Source organism: Lichenostomus cassidix, chromosome 14 (genome assembly GCF_008360975.1).
Source record: "Lichenostomus cassidix isolate B80296 chromosome 14, HeHo_3.0, whole genome shotgun sequence".
Lineage (NCBI taxonomy): Eukaryota > Metazoa > Chordata > Aves > Passeriformes > Meliphagidae > Lichenostomus > Lichenostomus cassidix.
In genome coordinates, this window is record NC_139495.1 from 13,573,548 (window position 1) to 13,594,046 (window position 20,499).

The window sequence follows — 20,499 nt, forward strand, 5'->3', positions numbered from 1 at the left end:
GCTGCCCAGAGAAGCTGTGGCTGCCCCTGGATCCCTGGAGGTATCCAAGGCCAGGTTAGAGGGTGCTTGGAGCCACCTGGTCTGGTGGGAGGTGTCCCTGCCCATGGCAGGAGGTGGAACTGGCTGATCTTTAAGATCCCTTCCAATCCAAACCGTGCAGTGACTCCCCTGCTCTCTACCGCGGGAGCAGACCGCGGCCCGGCAGGGGCTGCAGGCCCGGCCCGGCCCCCGGCTGGCCCAGCGCAGCCCAGGCCCGCCCCGCCGCTGCACCGCCCGCCCAGCCCGGCCCGGCCCGCCCCGCCCGCCGCCGGCAAGCGCCGGAGCCGCCGGGAGCCGGTAGGTGCCGGGGGGCGGCAGGGGTCGGGCGTGAGGCCAGGCGGGGCTCGGGAGGTGGCGGGGTCGGGGGCAGCGGCGGGAAGGCGCCCCGGGCCCCCTCAGCCCCGGACAGGCTGTGGCGGCCTCCCGGCAGCGGGGCCGACTGGACATACCCGGGGGTGAGAGCGAGCACCGGGGGGTGACAGCGAGCACCGGGGGCCACACCACGCACTGGGAGGACGCTCAGAACCGGAGGGGGGACACCGAATGCGGGAGGACAGTCAGCACCGGGGGGACACTGAGCGCAGGCGGGGACACAGCCAGCAGACCAGCACCACACGCTGCTGGGAAGAAAAGGGGTGGAAATCAATCCCTGGTTAACTCTGTGAGGAGGGAGCAGGCCGAGGGAAGGGCTCGGTGCTCGGCCGTGGCTGGAGCGTTCGCTGCGGAAGCGGGGAGAAAGGTACGGCTGGATGGAGCCATGGGCCGGGAGGGGAGCGGCAGGCAGCCCTAGCCTCGGACGGGCCTTCCCCTGACACAGTGTCGCAGGGGTGCTGCTGAAATCTTACACAGCTTCAGCTCTGTGCCCTCAGCAGTGCCGGGAAGCGTTGGGACGGGAGGGCTGGGATGAAATTTAATCAGGTAGAAGGCGAGGTCGTGTACTTGGGAAAAGACTTGCCGGTGTAAGGCGAGCGCTGCTGCCCGGCCGAGGTCATGAGCTGGCGGGAGGACGGCGGGGGCTGCAGGGAGGGCACAGCTGAGAGAGGAGCAAATGTGATCCACACAGATCCCGGCAGAGCAGGGAAGCAGGCCTAGGAACGAATGTGTGTGTTTCCAATCATCCCTGCTAGGGAGAGATGAGCTTGTCCAGTGATCAGGGATTATGAGCCCGTTTTAGACGAGCTGAAAGAGGCTGAGGTGTCTTGACAAGCAGGAAGAGAAAGGATGATGGTGGGGATGATATTGTCCATCAGCTCACTGGCAGTGTGAAATGAGGAGATCTCCTTGAGTTAATGCATAGAGTGGCACAGCAACAAACACTGAGGAATAAATGTTATCAGGAAGCTGGAAGGTTTTTAACCATTAAAATGGTGAGCTCTGGGTTCTTACTCCCAAGGGGACTGGAGAGGCAAAGGGCAGCAGCTGCAAGGCAGTGTTCAGTTGCTTTAGGAAAAGCACAGGGTGTCTGTGGTTGCTGCTGAACACAGGAATGAGGTTGGGATCCTGGGGAGAACTCCAGGGCTGTGCAGAGGAGTGGGAACAGGCAGGCTGGGATGGACACTGCCATGCCAGTGTCCTCTGGATCCTCCACATGAGCCATTCTCAAGGTTAAACTTCTCCAGGTCACTACAAGTATAGGTTTGTGCCCCTTGGCCTGAGGAAAAGCTGCTCTGAGGTGGTCTCCTTGCAGTGAGAACTGGAGAGGGGACTGGTGGTTGTCACATTCCAGGCTGAGCCTAAAATATCAGGTGGTAGAGATGAGGTCAGGTACAATGATTTTAAGTAGAAATGTTTGAAATTATAATTCTAATGGGTTTGGAGTGTATGTGTGTAGAAGTCTCTGAGAAACTCTTTGGGAATATACACAAGAGCCTTCTGTTTGTTTCCTTTACCCAATGTACTTAAAAAAGGGCTTTAATTTTGGCAGGGGCCCTGCTGGCTTCAGAGTGTGACTGTAGTAGGCAGAAGAGAAAACTACAATGAGTATTACATAGTGTGATATATAACCATGGTATGTCATTCATTCATGTTTAGGAATTAAACAAACTCGTGTGGAAAGCACAGGCTGAAAACTTCCCTCTCCCAAAGGCTTCTCTGTCTCAGTGTTGTGGTGACATCCATGTGCCCCAGGAAATCCCCGGAAGCGTTTAGCAATGTACTTGCTCTGTTCTCCTTAGGTGTTACGTGAGGAGCTAATTCCTGCTTGGAGGTAGGCAGGTGATGATTTCATGGCTGTAACAAGGGCAGAGGGATGGAGCAGTGTCCCCAGATGCCAAGTGGAGCAAATGTGGTCAGTCCTGCCCAGCTGCTCTTACAGGGGTGGTGGGGCTGCATGTCTCCTCAGGGCTGACTCAAGCTGGTGCTGGGAATGGGGATGTGTATGCTGCTACTGAGTACCAAACATCCTGCCACAAGTGGGACAGGGAACAGTGAGGGGGCTTCTCTGATTTCAGAACCTGAGTCCTTCCTAATAAGATAGGAGACCGTGCTGAGCTTCTTGTGTTCCCTCATCAGGTCTTACACCTCAAATTTGGTTCTGAAACTCAGTTTCTTTTGTTTCTGTTTCCCTTTGTCTCAGCTGCAGTTAGGAAGGGAGGGAGAACGTCTCCCTCAGCACCTGGTGTTGGTTTATGAGTGTGTTTTTGAAGTTTGTTTCCTAATTGTCTTTTTGTGCCAGGGAAGGCACACAGTGGACTGCTTTCCTTCTGGATGAAGCACAGGTGGCAGACACACTCTGGGAGCACAACTAAGGTGCTCCTGTAGCTGAGGAATGTTCAGCCAGGGGCCAGACTGTCCACAACATCAATGTTTTGGGGGGAGTCTGGATCCTTGTCACAGTGTTGTCACCCACAGAAGTGTTGCCATTGCCAGTTTTACTCACTAACACAGCCAAAGAAAGAATGAAAGTAATTTCATTAGGTAAAAGAATATATTTTTTCTCCCTTCAGATGTGAATTTAGCAGATAAATGCACACATTCGAAGGATGTGATTGATCTGCCAGTATGAGGATGAGTGGTTTTGGAAGGAGATACACAAACTTCTTAGTATCTGCTCTGATCCAAGACTTGTTTTTTTTGCTTGTGGTTAAAGAGAAGTATGAAATTCAGTGTTTAATGTCTGTTTGTGGTATGTTGTAAAGCCCTACACTTGACTTCTTAAGATTGCTTTAATCAGGAGAGAATATCCTGGATTGAAACAAACTAAATTTTTTTAAACAGTGGGTATTGTAGGGTCTGCAGTGGGGCTGGTGCTTCACTTCTGCCACTATTACCAGGGCTCTGTACATGTGCTGAATGTACCATGTGACAGTTTTCCTGTACCTTTCCTGTACCTTTCCAGGAAAGGTTGGTGAGCCAGGTGAGCCAGAGAGGCAATAAATAGCGTTTGCATAATCCGGAGATTAAAACAATAACCAAGGCAGCAGGACTGAATATATCTTCGAGCTTCTAGACAGGTGTGCCAACTTCTCAGAGATGTTCTGCCAGAGTGATCTGTGCAAAGCTGCTGAACACAGGGTGGACAGGAGAGTTGAGAAACAACAAATAGATGCTGATGTGCCTGGTGGCTCTTCGCAGCAGTCAGTGATGTCCTAAAAGAAAAGATTTTAATTGTGTGCTACTCTTCCCTTCTCCCTGACATAGGAAAAGTGATGGTTTGTAATGGGAACTTCAGTTCAGCTGGAGGTTTTTGGTTGGGTTTGCTTCCAGGACCTGATTTTGCAGCTCTTATGCAGGCAGAGGACTCCAGCCTGGGGCCAATCTCCTGAAGGTTTCAGAGCAAGGCACCTGAGCACACAAGTGTGCAAACACAGAGGTCTGTGTACCCTTTTTCCTTCAAAAAAACACATGATGAGCAACTTCTGCCTTGGGATGTGATGTTCATTTTGTTGTTTTCCTGCTGTTCCCAAACAGCACTGAGTATCCATCTCACAGCTGGAGAGAAGCACTGCCACTTTCATAAGCAGTGTCAGATCTTTGCATGCTCTGCACAGGACCTGCCTCCTCCTCTGATCAAAGTGAATGCAACTGGAGCAGCTGCCATAGGAAACCATGATCCATTTTCTCACCAGAATAAAGTCTGAGGCAGGGGCAGCACAGTTTTTATTTCTGGCATGAAACGCTCAGGGAAACTCTTGGCTGCTGTTAGAGTTTTCCTTTGGACCCATTCATTCTGAGCTGCCCCGTGGCTGCAGTCTCAAATTTGTGTCTTTGTGGTGGTGAGAGAGCTATTTGAGAGCAGCCCTGTGCTGGTCATTGATCTGGGTGGAGGATGGAGGCAGGAGCAAAGTGCTTCATGCTGCACATCTCCTCGTGAGGCACTTCAGTGCAGCTGTCTTTAATCTGGGCTCTCTTAGCAGGCCTGCATTTAGAGTAAGAAAATAAAAGAAATAGCCCCAAAAGGTGGCAATGTGATGAACATTTTAGGAACTGTGAAGAGCAGCTGCTGGCAGTGCATTTGACTTTGTAGTTGACACGATGGAACGTGAGATAATCAGAGAATGAAGAGCTGAGCTGGGGCTTTATGTACAAATTAAGTAATATATTTTATTGTTGCTTACTGTTATTAGTAAGGTAAGATTACTAATGCACTGTTTTGTGCATAACTTTGTGCATCTTTGCCTTCTGTATACTTAAGAAAATGGAATATTACCCAGTTATCCTGTAGATTTCAGGATAAAGCATTTGTGCTGAGATGGGGTCCCCCTGCCCCAAACTTTCCCTTCTGTGTATGTTCCTGGACCTTCTTTGATACCCAGCCTCTGCATTTAGAAATAAGATCTTCCTTACCTTGCTCTAACAGCCTGGCTCCCTATTAACAGTTTTGGAAGATATTTTTGGAAGAAGTATTCTTGCTTTAAACTTACACACTTACTGTTCCATCCTGCATTCTGTCTTACAGTCCTAAATTCCACCCATTACATCTTACTGTGATGCATGCACAGCCCATGCTGTAGCTGTATTTCATCTTTTTTTGCTCCTTGCATTGCATGATCACAGAGAAAATTAATTTTACTCACAATTTGAACCATGAGAGCCTGTTTGCTTTGGGACAGTTTCCTTGAGCTGTCATTTTGGGAGTTAGTGTTGAGGTTGGGTCTACATCTGAAGGGGTTGTGGTTTTCCCAGCCATTCCCAGAGCTGGGAAGAGGTGAGCAGTTACACTTGAGCATAGGTGATCTGCCATAGTCTGGGGACAGCAGACTTGGCCTTGGCTGACTCCCACAGGCACCAGCTCTGAGGGGCTTCCCACTTCCTGCCTTTGCAACTTCCATCTGACAGCACCTCACAGGGCAAGATAAAATGAATTGAAGGAATTTTTCCAAATAAGTTTTGAAGCACCGTTATTTGATAGAAAAGATAGACTCCCCCTTTCCTGGTTTGTGAGGGATCATCGAGGAACTGTATTAAAAATAAGCCCCTCATTGCTCAAAAATCACTTGAGCTTCCTCCCAGAGCCCCACAGCTGGAGAGCAGGTGTAATCTTTCAGATGATGGGTGAGTGAACAAGATTACTGTCCTGGGGAGAATTATTGCACGATTGATTTCATTTAGGTCACGGAGCAAAGATTGTTGTGTGGGAAGACTTGAGCAAAACCTGACTGCAGCCTGGCCTTGCTGGGGGCCAGACAGGCAGTGCTGAGGCTGGATGTGAGATGGGAGCACTTGGCTTTGGCTCGTCTGTTCACAGAACTGTGGGAATCCCATCCAAGTCATGTTTTACCTCGTGCCCTTCCACTGTGGGGAAGGGAAATGGCTCCTCACCCTCTGCTAATAGCATCCCTGAGATGAACGTGCTTTTCCAAAGGGAAAGCACTTGTCCAGCTTGGAAATCTTTGGGATATTTGGATGCTAAGGCTGCAGAGGAACAAAAATCAAGGCACAAACTGGGAGCAGTTTGTGTCCTGGCAAGTGTGCACAGCCAAGGGGGTGTTGCAGCCAGGGGTTGGTGCCGGGAAGCACCAGCAGCTTTTCCCGGTACAGCAATTTGCTTCCCAGGAGCAAAGGGAGGGTCAACTGCTTTTTATGGCAGTACCATGTGTTTGCAGAGGTTTTGAAAATAAAGATTGACTAATATGTTCTAGATTGACTTGTTCATATCTCCAAGACCCAGAACAACTGCTGTCCCATGTTTTCTCTCCTTCCCTTTTGGGTTGGTTTGTTGTGGGTTGTTTCTTTTTTTTCCAAATGGCCATGACTCAGCCCTTCCCTGCTGCTCTCTGAGTTTCCTGGTTTCTGAATAGGCTATTCTTGGGACAGCAATTCCTGACAGATAGGAACAAGGGGAGTGTTGTGTTGTTTTCTTCTTTATTTCTCCTGTGGCCTGCATAAATGCTCTGCTTCCCTCTGATTTTTGCCTTGTTCCCACATTACTGACTCGTCTTAAATTGTTGGATGTCATCTGGGGCATGTTCTTGCCCTTGTAGCAAAGGAGCCCTCTCAGAAATGATCCAGGCTTGCACAACAGCAGCTTTTCTTTCCCAGCAGGATGGTGGTGACAGTCCTGAGCGTGGAGGGTTGGACTGCTATAGCTTTGTCTGTTGTAAAGCTTAAATCTGCCTTGTTTTAGCCCCTCTGACTCCAAGGAGCTGTGCTTGGCACTCCAGTGATGTACTGGGCACAGACTAGATCCAGTGAGGACCTGGCAAGGGGTAGATCCAGGTGAGGACCAGCACCTGATGCCATGTCCATGCAGGGCCAGGTGGCTCAGCCTGGCTGTGGGTACACAGCTGCCTTTGTGAGTACAGCCACGAGTAAGGAGGAAATACCATCTGGAATTTAAAAACAATGGAAAAAAGCTTTCTGATGGCTAATTTATTGCCCCCCTACAGATGGCAGAGGCTGGAAAGCTGAAGGATGCTGTCTCTGACATAACTTCATTGTGCAGTTACCCAGCCTTTAAAAATAAAAGCCATTTGGATTTGTTCTGAAGTTTATTCCTATGTAGTGTGGGCTGGGGAAAGTTACCTTCCATGGCAGGGAGCACCCCCTGGGCCACGTGTGCTGGCTGCTGCTCTTGATCTGCAGTTGGAAGTGAACATGGTGTCTGGTACTAAACAATCTTTGCTGGCTTTTGGTTTTATTAAGAGCCCATCTCTTTCTGTCAAGACACAGTTGTATGTGAGGGGGAAGTAGCCTAAACTGTTGTATATTTTGCCTTGAAAATACAGTTGACTTTTTAAAAAACCTAGAGGGACACTATGTTTTCTCAAAGCCTGTAGTTACCAAGAGAAATTTCTCAGACTAGAGGGCTCAAAACACAGGGGTAGTGTTCTTCCTTAGCATCCTTCCACGTTTTTGGATATGCTGTATTGTTGTTAAGCCAACCAAGAGAAAAGCTGCTCTGTGTGAGGAGGCTTTGAGAACATTCACTGCCAGATTAAATTAGCCTTTCTGAGAATAAATTAGTCGTTGTGATGCAGGCAGCCCCGCTCTCTGCAGCTGTAAAATCCACGCGTGCTGGTACCCGCAGCAGATAAATGATGTGGTCAGGGCTGTGCTGTTAACAGGAGATTAGATTTCTGGCTGGGGATGAATGAAAAGCAGCCTGTTAGATTTTATTGATTATTTCTCCAAATGAGAAGCTGGCCACCCTTTTAAAGGAGGGAAAGGAACCCCTGCGATTCAGCACAGCTCCATTTCGGGAGGAACTCATGGACTAGAGCCAATGCTGTACCCCTGCCGCAGTGACTCCAACCTGGAATGCTTTTGAGGCTCTCGGGGGTCCTGGTCACCCAGCTCATGGCAGAAGGGGAGCTGGATCTTTGTGTTGGAGGAGAGGATAAAGGCTGGAACATGGAGTGGAGAGTGCAGTGGGGATGGGATTTTGGCTGCTGCCAGCTCCTCTGGGCTTGTGATTTTAGCTGAGCACTGGATAAAAAGCTGCTGCTGGTATGTGTGCACTGCCCTTTTCTTGAAGGCATCTTCAGTTTGTTTCCTAATTAATTTAATGCCTTTATTCTGCTTTGTGCTGTATCAGGAAGTGCTTGCAGGAGGCTGGGCCTGGGCCTGGGCCTGGGCCTGGGCCTGAGCCTCAGCTTGTCCTTCCCACCTGCACTGCTGGGACCACTCAGCTCCTCCAAAATCTTCACACAGTCTTTGAGCAAGCTGGGACTAGAGACCATTTCCACTGCTGTTAAATATCAGCTCTTCCCCTGGGCTTGTTGCAGGTCTTCCACAGAGACGTCATCTGGAGCCTATTTGTGTTTTGGGAAAGGAGGTTTCCCCCAGAGTTCATGGCTGCCACAGGGGGTGTTAATTTAGCCTTTCAGACTCTCCCTGCCATGATTCAGGATGGTTTAGCATGGTGGGAACTCAGTTTGGAGCTGCCTGCTGAGCTGTTCTGATGTGAGAGAAAATAGTTCCCAGCTTGTTTAGTGTCGTAACTGCGGCAGCTGCTCTGTCTTCCTCAGGCTCAGGAGAGGATTTGAGCAGCTGAGCTATTTACCTGCCCTGAGGGCATCCTGCTATTATGGGCTTGAATCTTCCCCTGGCCCATCCTCAGCTGTGGGAGCAGTGACCCAGCTTCGGGACTGTTCCAAACCCTCTGACCAGCGATGCTTTCCATGGAGCAGCAAAGCAGTGAGGTGTCGCTGTGACAGAGAAAGGATTCGGAAGAGGCTAGTGCAGGGACCTTAGGAGGGGTGTTCTACGTGTTAGGGCTGCTTGGAGTCCAGCTCTGTCCTAGATTTTCAGTGGGAGCTTTGGGGAAGGGGTAGGAGTTGGCAGGAACTGGTGCTGCAAATTGAAACCACAGCCATGGAATGCCTTGGAATGAAAATGATTTTACTGGACCGGCAAGTCAGTGTGGACTAGCCAAGTCTGGCAGGAACTGGAGGGAGAATTGGGAATGGCAGGAGCTATGTGTGACTCAGGGCTGCCCAGCACTGGGCACACTCAGTGGCTGTTGATTAATCCGAGGGTTTTCCCCTCTGGTACATTGTCATCTGACTCTGAGCAGCCCAAATGAATTTGCCTTGGCAACAGGGCAGTGCAGGGTACCCTCCTCCTGTCAAAATGCCATGGGGCAATCCAGCCTTTCACTGGTGGCCCTGGGCTACTCCAGGAGAGGTCCCAGTCTGGAACTGGGAAGTTCTGTACAAGCAAGAAGGTGAGTGTGGTAACACAAATGGCCTCAGCATGGAAATGTTCCTCCAGTGCACATCTCTAGATGTATGTGTGTCCTCTTTGTTGGTAGTGGGACTCAGGAGAGATCTCAGACCTTACACACGGATCTTACTGAGCCCCAAACTACACTGCTTTGCAAAGAGTGAGCCTTGGGCTTACATAAAATTGAGTGACACAGAGCACTTTTCACTAGTCCTCAAAAAAAGCGCAAGGTGACACTGTACCTGTTAAATCTGAATGTCAGCAGCTTCTCTGGCGCCGAGGCAGGGGGATCTGTGAGCTTGGGAAATGCTAATGTTGGAGACTGGAGTCAGTCCCACAACAATCTGGTGCTCTCCTCGGGTAAGGAAACATCAGTATCATGGCATATGTTTAGTACAGCACTTGAAAATGGATCTGGAATCACCATCAATGTATTCAAAATTATTTAATTGTGTTGCAAATCTGCAAGGGAATTCTGAATATGCTCTCAGGCTCTGATTAATTCTGAAACCAAAATGCTGAAGTGCTGATCATCTCTAATTTCCTCCTCCCTTGGAGCTCACTGTGTAATTTAATGGACGTCACACATCTACTCAGTTTGATTCAGCAATGATGTAGCTGTGTTATTTGACTTTCTCTCAAAAAATTGTATAGAAGGAGGGAGAAGTGAAAGAATGAGTGCATAAAGAAATAAAATATTTTTAGTTTAGTGTTAGAAAGGTAATCTATAAAACCCTGGGTTTTGCTGTGAGATATAGTGGGTACTTATTGTATATTCACCTTCTCTATGCTACTCTCCCCCAAATGGGGGGCACCAGATGCTGACAGCAGGAGATGCTTTTTTGTGTAGGTAACTGAAGAGCAGAAGTTGCTGCTTTGGCTGTGGCAGAGCTTGGTAACTGGGAATTACCTGAGATGTGGCGTGGGGAAACTCCAGGCTGCCCAGTCTCCAAAACTCTGAGTGCTGGGAGTGGGAGGGACTGACAGTTCTGCCTTTGATCCCTTCTTAACTCAACCTTAAGCTTCTGTTCTGGGCTGCCATCAGAGGTGAGGTCAGATCTTAGGACTATCCTTAGGAGCTGTGGAGCTTCTCCCGACTTCCTGAGGCTTCTGCTTGCTGTTAAGCTTCTTGAGCTGGGGTATTTTGGTTTGCTTGTTTAAATGAGCGGCTATTCTTGTGGCACAGTTGTGTTTGATGTTGCTTTAAAGCACATTGTTGGAGTAGATGTTGGGTTTAGTTGCTCGAGATTCTGGCAGGTTGTGTTATCACCATTTTTAACAGATATCAAAGGGATGATGTAATGCAGGATGTATCCTCTCAGGGGGAAAATTAAGTAGATACGGAGGACTGGAGGCAACAGCTGCTGATATCACTGAATGCTTTCCCATGGATGTTATCAAGCATTAGCTTGGATTCTTTGTGAACTCCAGTGAAAGTCTCATGGAAAAGCTCTCTGGTTCCCCAGGGATTTGGCTTGCAGCACCCTCCTTTTCTCAGGAGCAGATTGGTAGGATGCAGACGAACTCTGGTTTATCTTTAATGGCTTTTTTATCACACCCATGAGAACACCTGGTGGTTTTCATTCTGTGTTCTACTGTGCAGCCAGAGCACCAGCTGGAGGGGTTTGAACAGTGAGCACCTCCTGAGTGGGAAAGTGGGTTTTCCAGGGCCAGTAGCAGCCTGTGGGGCAGGCTGGCTGCAGTGTGCTCCCTGCTTGCTCTGTGTTCAGAAAACTGGCTTTTGGCAGCCAGATTCAGCTGCTCTGGTGGGACAGAGTGCACACCTGAGCCTTCCCCAGTGCACTGACACGAGGGCTGGGGTCCAGTTTTGAAGTGTGGGGTCATGGCCTCTCCTGACCTTTGCAGCCCCTCCTGGCTCCTGGATGTCACTGTGAGCTCTGTCAGCACATGGTGCTTCCCACAGCCATGTGCCATGTCCTGGGAGCCAACAGTAGAGAGAAAGAACTACCCCGGTTTGGTTTTTACATTTGGCTGGTTTTTCTTTAAATATTCAGGTTAACCAGGTGCTGGCAAGGCTGTTTCTGCAGCCCCAGTGTGAAGAGCCAAGAGCACTTGGTCAGCCCATCCTGAGGCGAATAGCACTGGAGAGAATCCCAGAGGCAGCAGCAGGTCCTGCAAATGCTCCTCCTGCACGTAACCCTTTGTGGGTGTTGCAGATAAACCCTCCTTGTCTTAAGCAGGGAGAATTTTGTGTCTGGTTTTCCTGATATCCATGCAAAAGGGTTGCTGGAAGTGGTAATTTGAATCTCTGGCCAAAGACAGCTGAGCTGGGGCTGCGCTGTGGAGATTATCTGATTGTGCTTTGGATTTAATGCCCTGAGAAATCTTGGTTTGGATACAGCACCTGGCTCCCAGCGAGGATCCTGCTCTGAGGTGATTTGTCTGTTGGGTGACAGTGGCACACAGAAGGTCAAATGATATGTCCAAGGTCCCCAGGTAAACGACTGCAATGGGGATGCTCCTCTGGAGATTCACATACCGGAGAGCAGAGCAGCAAGCTTTGGCTGTCTGACATACCTGGACTGAATAGTGAAAAACCTCCTTCTCCAGCATTCCTTTGTTTTAAAGGAGAGCTGCTGGCCTGCCTTGCCAGCTGAGCTCTCCGTTCCCACACTGAAGGAACAGTCTGACTCTCCTGGAAGAAGCAGTTTGCTGCAGCTGAAATCTTAGTGCAGAAGTGTGGGAGAAATCTGCTGTTCTAGGAGCAACCTGGCTGTTCCTGCACGGTGGGTTTGCACTCCCTGGCAGTAACTTGGACTAGGGAAAACACAGCTGAGTCGCCCCGAAAAAGAACAGACCCTTCCTTCAGTCCCTCACTTGGGTTTCGGTTTCCATCGGCGCCTTGTGGAGTGTTGCAGGCATGCGCCCTCTTGCTGCCTTGTCCAGGACCAGGATGAGGAGTTGACGAGGTGCTGCCAAGGTTAGCAGCGGGTAAAGGAGCGGGTACATGGTCAAGAATTGACAGGACATCCTCATTCTGAAGGAGGCTGAAGCACTCTGTGCTGTTTATTCCTCCCCTGCTGGTTCCGAGGAGGTGGTGTGCAGGCTGGAGGCAGCAAATGCGCATGGGAAGAGGCAAAGCTGAGGGGGAGCTTTGGCTCGTTTGCAGGGAAAACATCTTTTTGTTGTTCTGCATAAAAACCAGGCGAAAAAACCACTGATACTGCTTGTTCAGCAGGGATTTTTGCTGCCTTTCCTTTGGAGGTAAGAGCTGTCCAGTGGGATTGCGCGTGGTGGGATCTGAGCCACATCCCTGTGAGCTGTGTGTGAGCAGGCATGTGCATGGAGAGGGCAAAGCCCTGTGAGCTCTGGGCACAGCACAGGGCGAGGGTAACATCCCTGTGAATTCTGGGCACAGGTGTAACACTGGGAGCTTGCAGGCTGGGTTTGGAGGTGCTGCTCAGAGGTGGGCGACTGGGATTGGGATTGCCACGGTCAGGGTATGGCTCTGTACCCCTCATCCCACCCTGCTCGGTTCTCCCTCCTAAAGCCCCTTTTAAAGAGTAACAGAGTTTGGCTCAAATGACATTTTGTCAGCATCTGATCTGCCTCTTGTGCTCATGCCCTTCCTTAGTCTCAGTGTTTCCCAGTTTCTGGAGCATGTAGCCTGTGGCACACAGGTATTTTTCCTGGGGTCAGGAACACTGAGATGGTGTTGGCCATAATGCTGTTTCTATTTCTAAAGGAAGAATGCTGGGCTCAGTGAGGGCCCAGTGTCTTCAGAACTCTTAGCTTTTAAAGCTGTGTTTCCAAAAGCCTGGAAGCTGGAATTTGCATCTCTTTGATGTGCACTAAAGCTGGAAGCACTCCATATATTTTCTCTTATTTATTTGTTGAATTTTAGTGTGGTTTTTTCTTCTTGCAAATATCGGAAGTTGTTGGGTTTTTTTTGTGGAGGAAGAGCTCCAAAAATATGCAGTAGCAGGTTTTGTAGTGTCAACGTCACTGAACGTGGTTGAGTATGAACAAATGCTGCTTCCTGTCTCAGTGGCTGGAGCTACTGCTCCCGTAGGAAAACAAAGCTGAATTGCTGTGGATCTCAGTTAGAAGTGCAGGAGGAGCAAGAACAGCACAGGCTGTGTCTGCCCGTGGTATGGATCTCAGTGGTGCTGTGAGGCTGACTCAGAGCTGCTGGGGCCAGTGCTGCACCATCAGGGCTCACACGTGAGTTGGACCTGCCAGCATCTGCTCTGCCCTTGCCAGGTTTGTCTCACCCGTGGAGATTTCATCCGGGAGGAAGCAGCCTGAAGCACAAACAGCTGCTGCCGGGGAAGAATGGCATTAACAGACCAAATCTTTGTGTCTCCAAGCAGTGCAGGAATTACCTGTGACCATTCTCTTTGTGGCATTACCTATTTTGTGGTGCTAGGACCTGTTCTGGTGGCACGATGTTCCCTGGTCCCACTGTACACCAGTTGACAGTTTTTGACAAGTGGCTCCCACTATATCTGCTTGGGGAGCAGATGGGATGTGCAGACTTTTCCTCTTGCTGTGTTTGAATCCCAGACTGTTTCTGCAGTGATGTAACAGAGGAAAAAACAGCCAGCATGGGACACTGGACCCTGACACATCAGCTCCTCTCAGCACTGCTGGAAGCTGCTTTGTATCAGTTTAAGATGTGTCTGTAAAGGCAGCCAGGGGCTTCAGGGTATTGGTGGATGACCTTTGGACAACGGCCTGGAGTGACAGGATAAAGGGGAAAGGCTTCACCCTGCCAGAGGGCAAGATTAGATGGGATATTGGGAGGAAATTCTTCCCTGTGAGGGAGGTGAGGCCTTGGCATTGGTTGCCAAGAGAAGCTGTGGCTGCTGCATCCCTGCAAGTGTCCAAGGCTGGGTTGGACAGGGCTCGGAGCAACCTGGGATAGGGGAAAATGTCCCTGTCCATGGCAGGGGGCTGGAATGAGATGGGCTTTAAGGTTCTTTACAACCCAAACCATTCTAGGATTCTACAATCCCTCATTAACTGTGTCCAGAGTTGCTGAGCAAAGGAAGGAGGCGGATTAGAAAGCCTTGTGTTGCCACAGGCAGGGCTGTGTGCTGCCCCACGGCACATTGGCTGTACTCACTGTGTGAGGAGCCTCAGAGAGACCTCTTGGGGCTGGGAGTTACATCTCTTATCTGGATAGGGGATCTAGAAATCTGTTGCCATGGGTTTGTTCTTCTCCTCACCCAAAAGCTGCCTGGAATGAGACCAGGGAGCACAGAGCCAGGGGAGGACACACGGATTGAGGCCATAGCCAGGGTGGGCCAAGCCCTCTCTGCTTTGGGGCAGTGATGGAGCTGTCCTGTCCTGGTTGTGTCTGTCTCACTGCTGTGCCCCAGCAGGTTCCTTTCTTTTTCATTTTCCTTAGCAAATATCCATCCCCTTGAGGCATGGGGGTCCTTTGCCTGTCTTCTGTGTTTAACAGAAGCAGTGTTTGTGATGATTCTGATTCCATAGTGGATTTATCCTCTGTAGTTAGTTTGCAGAGAAAACCAGTAAAAGTTGTTCTTCCAGTTGAGAAGAGCTAATCTGCATTTTAGCTAGAAATAGCATCTCCTCTCTCCATCCTTCTTCTGATAACCAGCTCCTTTTGAGTCTTAGGATATTGCAGTGTGTCCTTGCTCCAAAGAACCTGCACAAGACACTGGTGAATCCATCAGATCTTGAACTTAAGCCTGGTAATCCTGGAATACTGTGGGGCTGTCAGTGCCAGGGTGGTTAAGGATGCTCTGGGGAGCTCTTGCCCAGCGCCAAGGGGAAGCTGAGTGCTCTCTGGTTTCCCACGGAGCTCTCTGTCGGAAGTGGGCCGGATTTTGTGCTGCTCACATCAAGATGAAAGAAAGCCCAGGAGAAACGGCTTCTAAGAGGCTTAAAAGCAACAGGCTTTCTTTTCCTCCTGGGAAGGGCACACAGCCAACATCTTGCTCTTTAGTCTCTTTACATCTCTTATTAAGATCTCTTTTAATAAGCAGAATATTGCATTAGGAGTGACTGAGCCTGCCAAGTACAAGCAGAACGACCCTGCATCCCACAGCTTCCTTCATCCCAGTGCACGTGTGGCTCTGGGACCCACGGGCTGTCACCCTCGTGGCTGCCATTCCCTGCTGGGCAGGGTGGCAGCATTAATGGTTGGCTCACCCTTGGGCTGTTGCTTCATCTGATGGGTGTTGGTGGAGTGGCTGGTGCAGGACGTGGGTGGGTCTCCTCCTCTCCTGTGTTTCCTTGCCAGCTGCTTTGATGGGGGGAGGCTGGGGAGTGTTGAAAGGTGTTACATTATGGGAAAGCAGTGTGTGAGCAGGAACGGGAGGAGATGTATTACGTTAGAATAGCCGTGGGCTCAGTTGCTCTGTGAGGGCAAGGAAAGGATACCTACACCATCCCCAGATAAGGGCTCAGGGATGCTCTGGTTGGGCTGGGCTCATCCAGGACTCCTGCAGACATGGGGATAGGAAAGTCTGAGGCCCCTGGATGTGCAGGGTGGGGTGGTTGACTACTTTGAAAAGAATAAATCCTCCTTTTCTTCACATCCCCACTGAGCTAAAAGGAGCACGGCCCAGTTTGTAGCTTTGTAGGTCACTGAAGGAGAAGGCAGGCTCTGCAGTGTGCCTGGAAATGCTCTGTGCCATGGCAACTCTGCTTCCCTGTGTTCTTAAGGAAGAAATTGGAGTGAGGAGCAGGAGGACGATGACCCCCAGCTGCCCCAGTGTCACTCTTTGAAGCTGTGTGGCTGCAACACCACTTCACTTGAGGAGAAATACTAGTCAGGAAATATGGACATCCTTGGGGAGATGCTGTAGCTGTCAGGAATCTGCTCAGCTCCTGGGGGGATCAGTGTGCTCCTCCATGAGCAGCAACGGGTGATGGTGCTTCTTCAGGGACTGATAGATTTCCTGCTACCTTGTAGGAGGCTGCTTGGTGGCAGGGAACTTGAACTAGGAAAAAAGGAGTGGAATAAAGCAAAGCCAAGCAGGTGAGGGAGGGATGGGTCTTCCTGCCTTGCTTGCCAAGTCCTTGGTTCTTCTTGACCCAGCAGCTGCAGGTGGAGGTGGCTGAGCCCCACAGGCACCTCTGTGGGCACACCTGCAATGCAGGGCTGGGGCAGCACTGGCTGCCTGGCCTAGTGCCACAGCAGGCTGTGCTGTGCTGGGGAGGTTGGTGTGCTCTGGGCGGGCTGCCCAGCACGTGGCACTGGTTCCAGCAAACAGGACAAGCAGGGTCATATTTGCTTCTGGCCCATTGGGGTGAAGGATGGAGGTCCCAGCACTGCTCCCTGGCCTCTGACAGCAGTATCACCCTGTCCCATGCCTGATGGCAGCTGTCCCAAGCACCGAGTGAGCAGCCTCTCACTTTATTTCCCAATTTAGTCACGTCCCACCAGCTATAACTGAGCCAGTGGAAACAGGGAAATCGGGTTTCTTGATGTTGTTCCACTTCCTTGGATCTCAGAGCATGTCAGTGGGGCTTTGCCATGTGCCAAGGACATGGAGCCTCGTGCCTGCCATCGAGGGGGCATGTGGGGAGGCTCCTGCCCAGGGGAGAGAAGGGATTTGGTGTGGCAGCCAGGGCAGTGCTGCAGCTGTGACTCCTCTCTATCTCTGTAACTCACTTGCTGTCTCCTTTTACACAGATCCAGTGGGAAAAGTCTTCCAAACTACGCTGCTCAGAGGAGCTGCTTCTCTCAGCTGTCGAGGCCTCTGAGCTCTTGCTGCAAGGAAGAGGACAGGTAAATTGTACCCCATGTGAAATACAGCTCATGCTGTTAAAGGTGGTGTTGCCTTAACTCACTGGATTTAGTTATTTATTTAGAGATGCTCTGTGGGTTTGCACCCTCTGCCTTGGAGTTTGTGCTTCAGGCTCAGGGTGGGGGCCCTGCCATCCCTTGGGCGTTGTATGTCACTGAGGGTGGACTTGGGGGCTATGGGCAGCTCTTTCCCATATTGGTACCCCAACGCTGCAGCTGAGGCTCTTGGCACAGCACATTCCAGTGCCAAGCTGCCCTGACGAGCTGCTGTGCACCAGGTGGGCTTTACAGGGAAGCCCTGTGGAGCTGGCAGGAAGATGTTACAGCTTGGAGTTGCTGCCTGGTCACAGCCTGTCCAGCTTTGGGGCTGCACCCCTGGTTCTGCCTGCAGTGGGTGCTGAGGCCAGTGCAGTGGTGGCACCAGCCCCAGCCTCCCCCTTACCTGTCACCTCCCTCCCCACGTGCTGCACAGCTCCAAGCAGGTGCCAGTGGGACCAAAGGCTGGTGTCGCCTAAAGGTTTTTGTCCCTGCAGGGCTGCCTGGAGCCATGTCCAACGACCCACCCCCACCCTACCCGGGGGGCCCCTCGGCACCACTGATAGAAGAGAAGCATGGCCCACCCTCTGCACCAGGTACTGGGGGGTGTCCCAGCTGCTCAGGGGTGACATTGTCAAACAGACAGGAGCTAAGTATGGTTTCACTGGGAGTACCCTGGCTGTGGCCTCTCCTCACAGCACGCAGAGGAGAGTGGTGCAGTGCCCAGCTCTGTGTGTCCCCATGTCACCCTCAGGGGAGGCAGGAGGGGTCCTAGGGGAACTGACAAGAGCAGGAAGCACTCCCAGCTCAAACCCTGGCACTGCTCCCTGCTGTGGGGTGAATTTGGGATTCATATGGCCCAGAGGGTGGGGCTTAAGGGTCTGACCCCACTTCTTGTCTCCCTTCTGTGCTGGGGCTGATCCCCTTGACCACAGCCAAGCCACCATCTTCCCCTCAGCTCTGGTGCCTGCCCAGCTGCTGACTCTGTGTTTCCTTTCAGAGGGTGTCACCCCAGTGGTGGGACAGCCCCAGGGGGTTCCTGTCCCCCCTCCCGAGTTCGGACCCCCTCCATATGAGCCACCCTCGCAGCCGGGGTTCGTGCCACCCCACATGCCCACGGATGGCTCTGGGCCCTACGTGCCACCAGGTGGGTCCTGCGGGGGGCTGGGGGACACAGGAGGTAGGGATGGGCACCAGCATGTGTTTCTTGGTGCCCTGGGGAGTGGGAGGGACACAAGAGGGGCTTGGGGCTGCCGTGTGGGGCTTGCAGTGAGGCTCCTCGGGATGGGGTGGGGGGCACAGTGCCTGGGGTGGGGTTGGCCCAAAGTCTGTATTCAAAGGGTGGTGCAGCAGGGTGGGGGCCTCCCCAGGGAGGATATGGCCTCTCCTGCCATGTACAAAGATGCTCACTTGTGCATGTTTCTCATTCACAGCAGGATACTATCCACCCCCAGGCCCTCATCCCCCCATGGGCTACTATCCTGCCCCTGGCCCCTACCCCTCTCCTGGTGGCCACACGGCCACAGTGCTGGTCCCGCCAGGAGCTGCCACCACGGTCACAGTGCTGCAGGGAGAGATCTTCCAGGGTGCCCCTGTGCAGACCGTGTGTCCCCACTGCCAGCAAGCCATCACCACCAAGATCTCCTATGAGATTGGGCTCATGAGCTTTCTTCTTGGCTTCTTCTGCTGCTTCGTGGGGTAGGTGCTGCAAGCAGAGCTGGGGTCTTCTGATGGGTGTTCAGGCTTGTCCTGGTAGCCCCAGTGCTGGTGGCCTGGGCTGAGCTGTTTGGCATGGTGGGGACTGTGGCACAGAGCAGCAAAGAGGTTCCTGGTGTTGACAGCCCCTCTGATTACTTGTATCTGTTGCCTGTGGCCCAGAGTGAACCCCATGCCCAGGGGTGCCCCAGCTCAGCATCTCTGCCTCTCTCTGTGCTCCAGGTGTGACCTCTGCTGCTGCCTGATCCCCTGCCTGTTCGATGACTTCAAGGATGTGACACACACGTGTCCCAACTGCAAGGCCTACATCTACACGTACAAGCGCATGTGCTAGCGGCACCCTGGGAGCCACTGGAATGCCACCGGCCCTGTCCCGCTGCCGTCCGTCTCCGCGTGTGCATCACTCCTCGCTTTCCCCGCCGGTGGTGTGTATGTGTTATCCCCGGCTCCCTCCCGCGCAGAGCTGCCACCATCTGCCCCCAGCTCTGCTTCTCACTGGGAATAGTAGGATTGGTGACACTGGTGCACAGGGGAGGTGGGCCCAGGCCCCAGATGCTGGGTGGGGGCTGCCCTGCAGTGCACAGGAGTGGGGAGCATCCCTGCACCCCATTATGCTCTGGGCTGCAAGTGAGGCCCCTCTCACCTGGAGCAAGACTGGGAAGAGCAGCAGCTGCTGGAGGTGCCCACCCCAGTGCCAGTGCAAGGGGTGCCTGGCTGCAGGGACATGCTAGGATGGGAGCGCAAGAATGGATCCAAGCAGCCCACGGAGCCCTCAGAGGATGCAGCACAGCCTTTGTGGCACTTTCAGGAAGGGGCTCAGTGGCAGGGAGACTGAGGGTAGTACCACACACCAGGTTTCAGTGTGGTTCACAGCCCCCTCCAGCCCCGTGGCAAAGCCCCTTCCCGAGGAGAGGCAGAGCTGTCTTTGAGCACAGAGAGGGGCCCAACAGCAGCACTGCACCCTTATCAGCACCTCCGTCCTGCCCGGCGGTGGCTCCAGCTGCATGCGCCTCCTCCCAGCCTCGCCGTGGCTCTGGGGGCAGGGACAGCCCCTGGCAGCCCTCGCCCCCCGGCAACCTGAGAGCCAAACCGCACCCGGCATGTCCTGCCTGCCCGGCACGTAGAGTAGAGGAGTTCGTTACCAGGCCGCAGCTCCACAGCCACGTCCTGGGCCCGGCAGGGTCTCTGGGGTCCTCCTTGCATGTGGGTGTAGGGGGTATTTTTAGCTCACTCATGGGGCAGAAGGAAGGGGCAAGCAGGCAGCGACAGGAGCTGCCAGCAGCACTCCCACAGCAGGGGCAAGAGGACCTGGGAGCCAAGTTCAGCCTCTTGGGGCTGCTCCTCCCTCCCCTGCCCCTGCAGCTCCCAGAGCAAAGTGGGGGGGGGTCTCTCAGTACACAGGTTTGCAAACACAGCCTGGCCTGCACAGGCAGCTGCTGTTTGCTCAGGGATGGAACTGTGGCACTAGTCAGTGTTTTTATGTAAATAAATAACAGACCCTGAACTCGTGTACATCTTCTCTCCTGCTCAAAACTCATAGCAGCTATGGGAGCTGAGGAGGAGGGCAGGGTGGGGGTCCAATGGTACCAAGCATGGGAGAAGAGCAGCAGCTTCCCTACCCCACCAGGAACCCCCTTTAACAAAGGGAAAGCCCCAGGCCCTGAAAGTACCTGGCTGTGTCCTCCCTACATGGAAACCCCAGGGGAGACAGCAGAGACACTAGGGTGCAAGGGCAGAAGTTGCTCAGGGATTGCCTGAGTCAGAGACAAGTAAAACTGTGTGGGACTGTGTACTCACTTTTTCCCAGTTAACCCCCATCCCAGCCTCCCCATTCTCCCAATGACATGCTTTTGGTT

At 52.2% G+C, this 20,499-nt stretch overlaps 1 protein-coding gene across 6 annotated transcripts; it reads left to right on the top strand.

The window, feature by feature from the left end:
• The first annotated feature begins 215 nt into the window (after positions 1–215).
• On the top strand, positions 216–20,147 carry CDIP1 (cell death inducing p53 target 1). Of its 6 annotated transcripts, XM_085075029.1 has the most exons (7): positions 259–336; positions 16,055–16,120; positions 16,784–16,873; positions 17,425–17,523; positions 17,928–18,074; positions 18,361–18,625; positions 18,866–20,147. In XM_085075029.1, the coding sequence occupies exons 4-7, from the start codon at positions 17,439–17,441 to the stop codon at positions 18,975–18,977; spliced, it is 609 nt and encodes a 202-aa protein (XP_084931155.1). In that variant the 5' UTR covers positions 259–336; positions 16,055–16,120; positions 16,784–16,873; positions 17,425–17,438; the 3' UTR covers positions 18,978–20,147. The 6 variants fall into 6 exon arrangements, with proteins under 6 accessions (XP_084931157.1, XP_084931160.1, XP_084931155.1 ...); XM_085075034.1 differs by lacking the exon at positions 16,055–16,120 and having other exon boundaries at positions 218–336; positions 18,364–18,625; XM_085075028.1 differs by lacking the exon at positions 16,055–16,120 and having other exon boundaries at positions 266–336.
• The last annotated feature ends 352 nt before the right edge of the window (positions 20,148–20,499 follow it).

Bases quoted from the DNA above. Each gene is read 5' to 3' on its own strand.
- CDIP1 (XM_085075031.1), top strand. From the start codon at position 17,439: ATGTCCAACGACCCACCCCCACCCTACCCGGGGGGCCCCTCGGCACCA. The intron at 17,524-17,927 runs GTACTGGGGGGT...GTTTCCTTTCAG, and splicing joins TGGCCCACCCTCTGCACCAG to AGGGTGTCACCCCAGTGGTG. The intron at 18,075-18,360 runs GTGGGTCCTGCG...TCTCATTCACAG, and splicing joins TGGGCCCTACGTGCCACCAG to CAGGATACTATCCACCCCCA.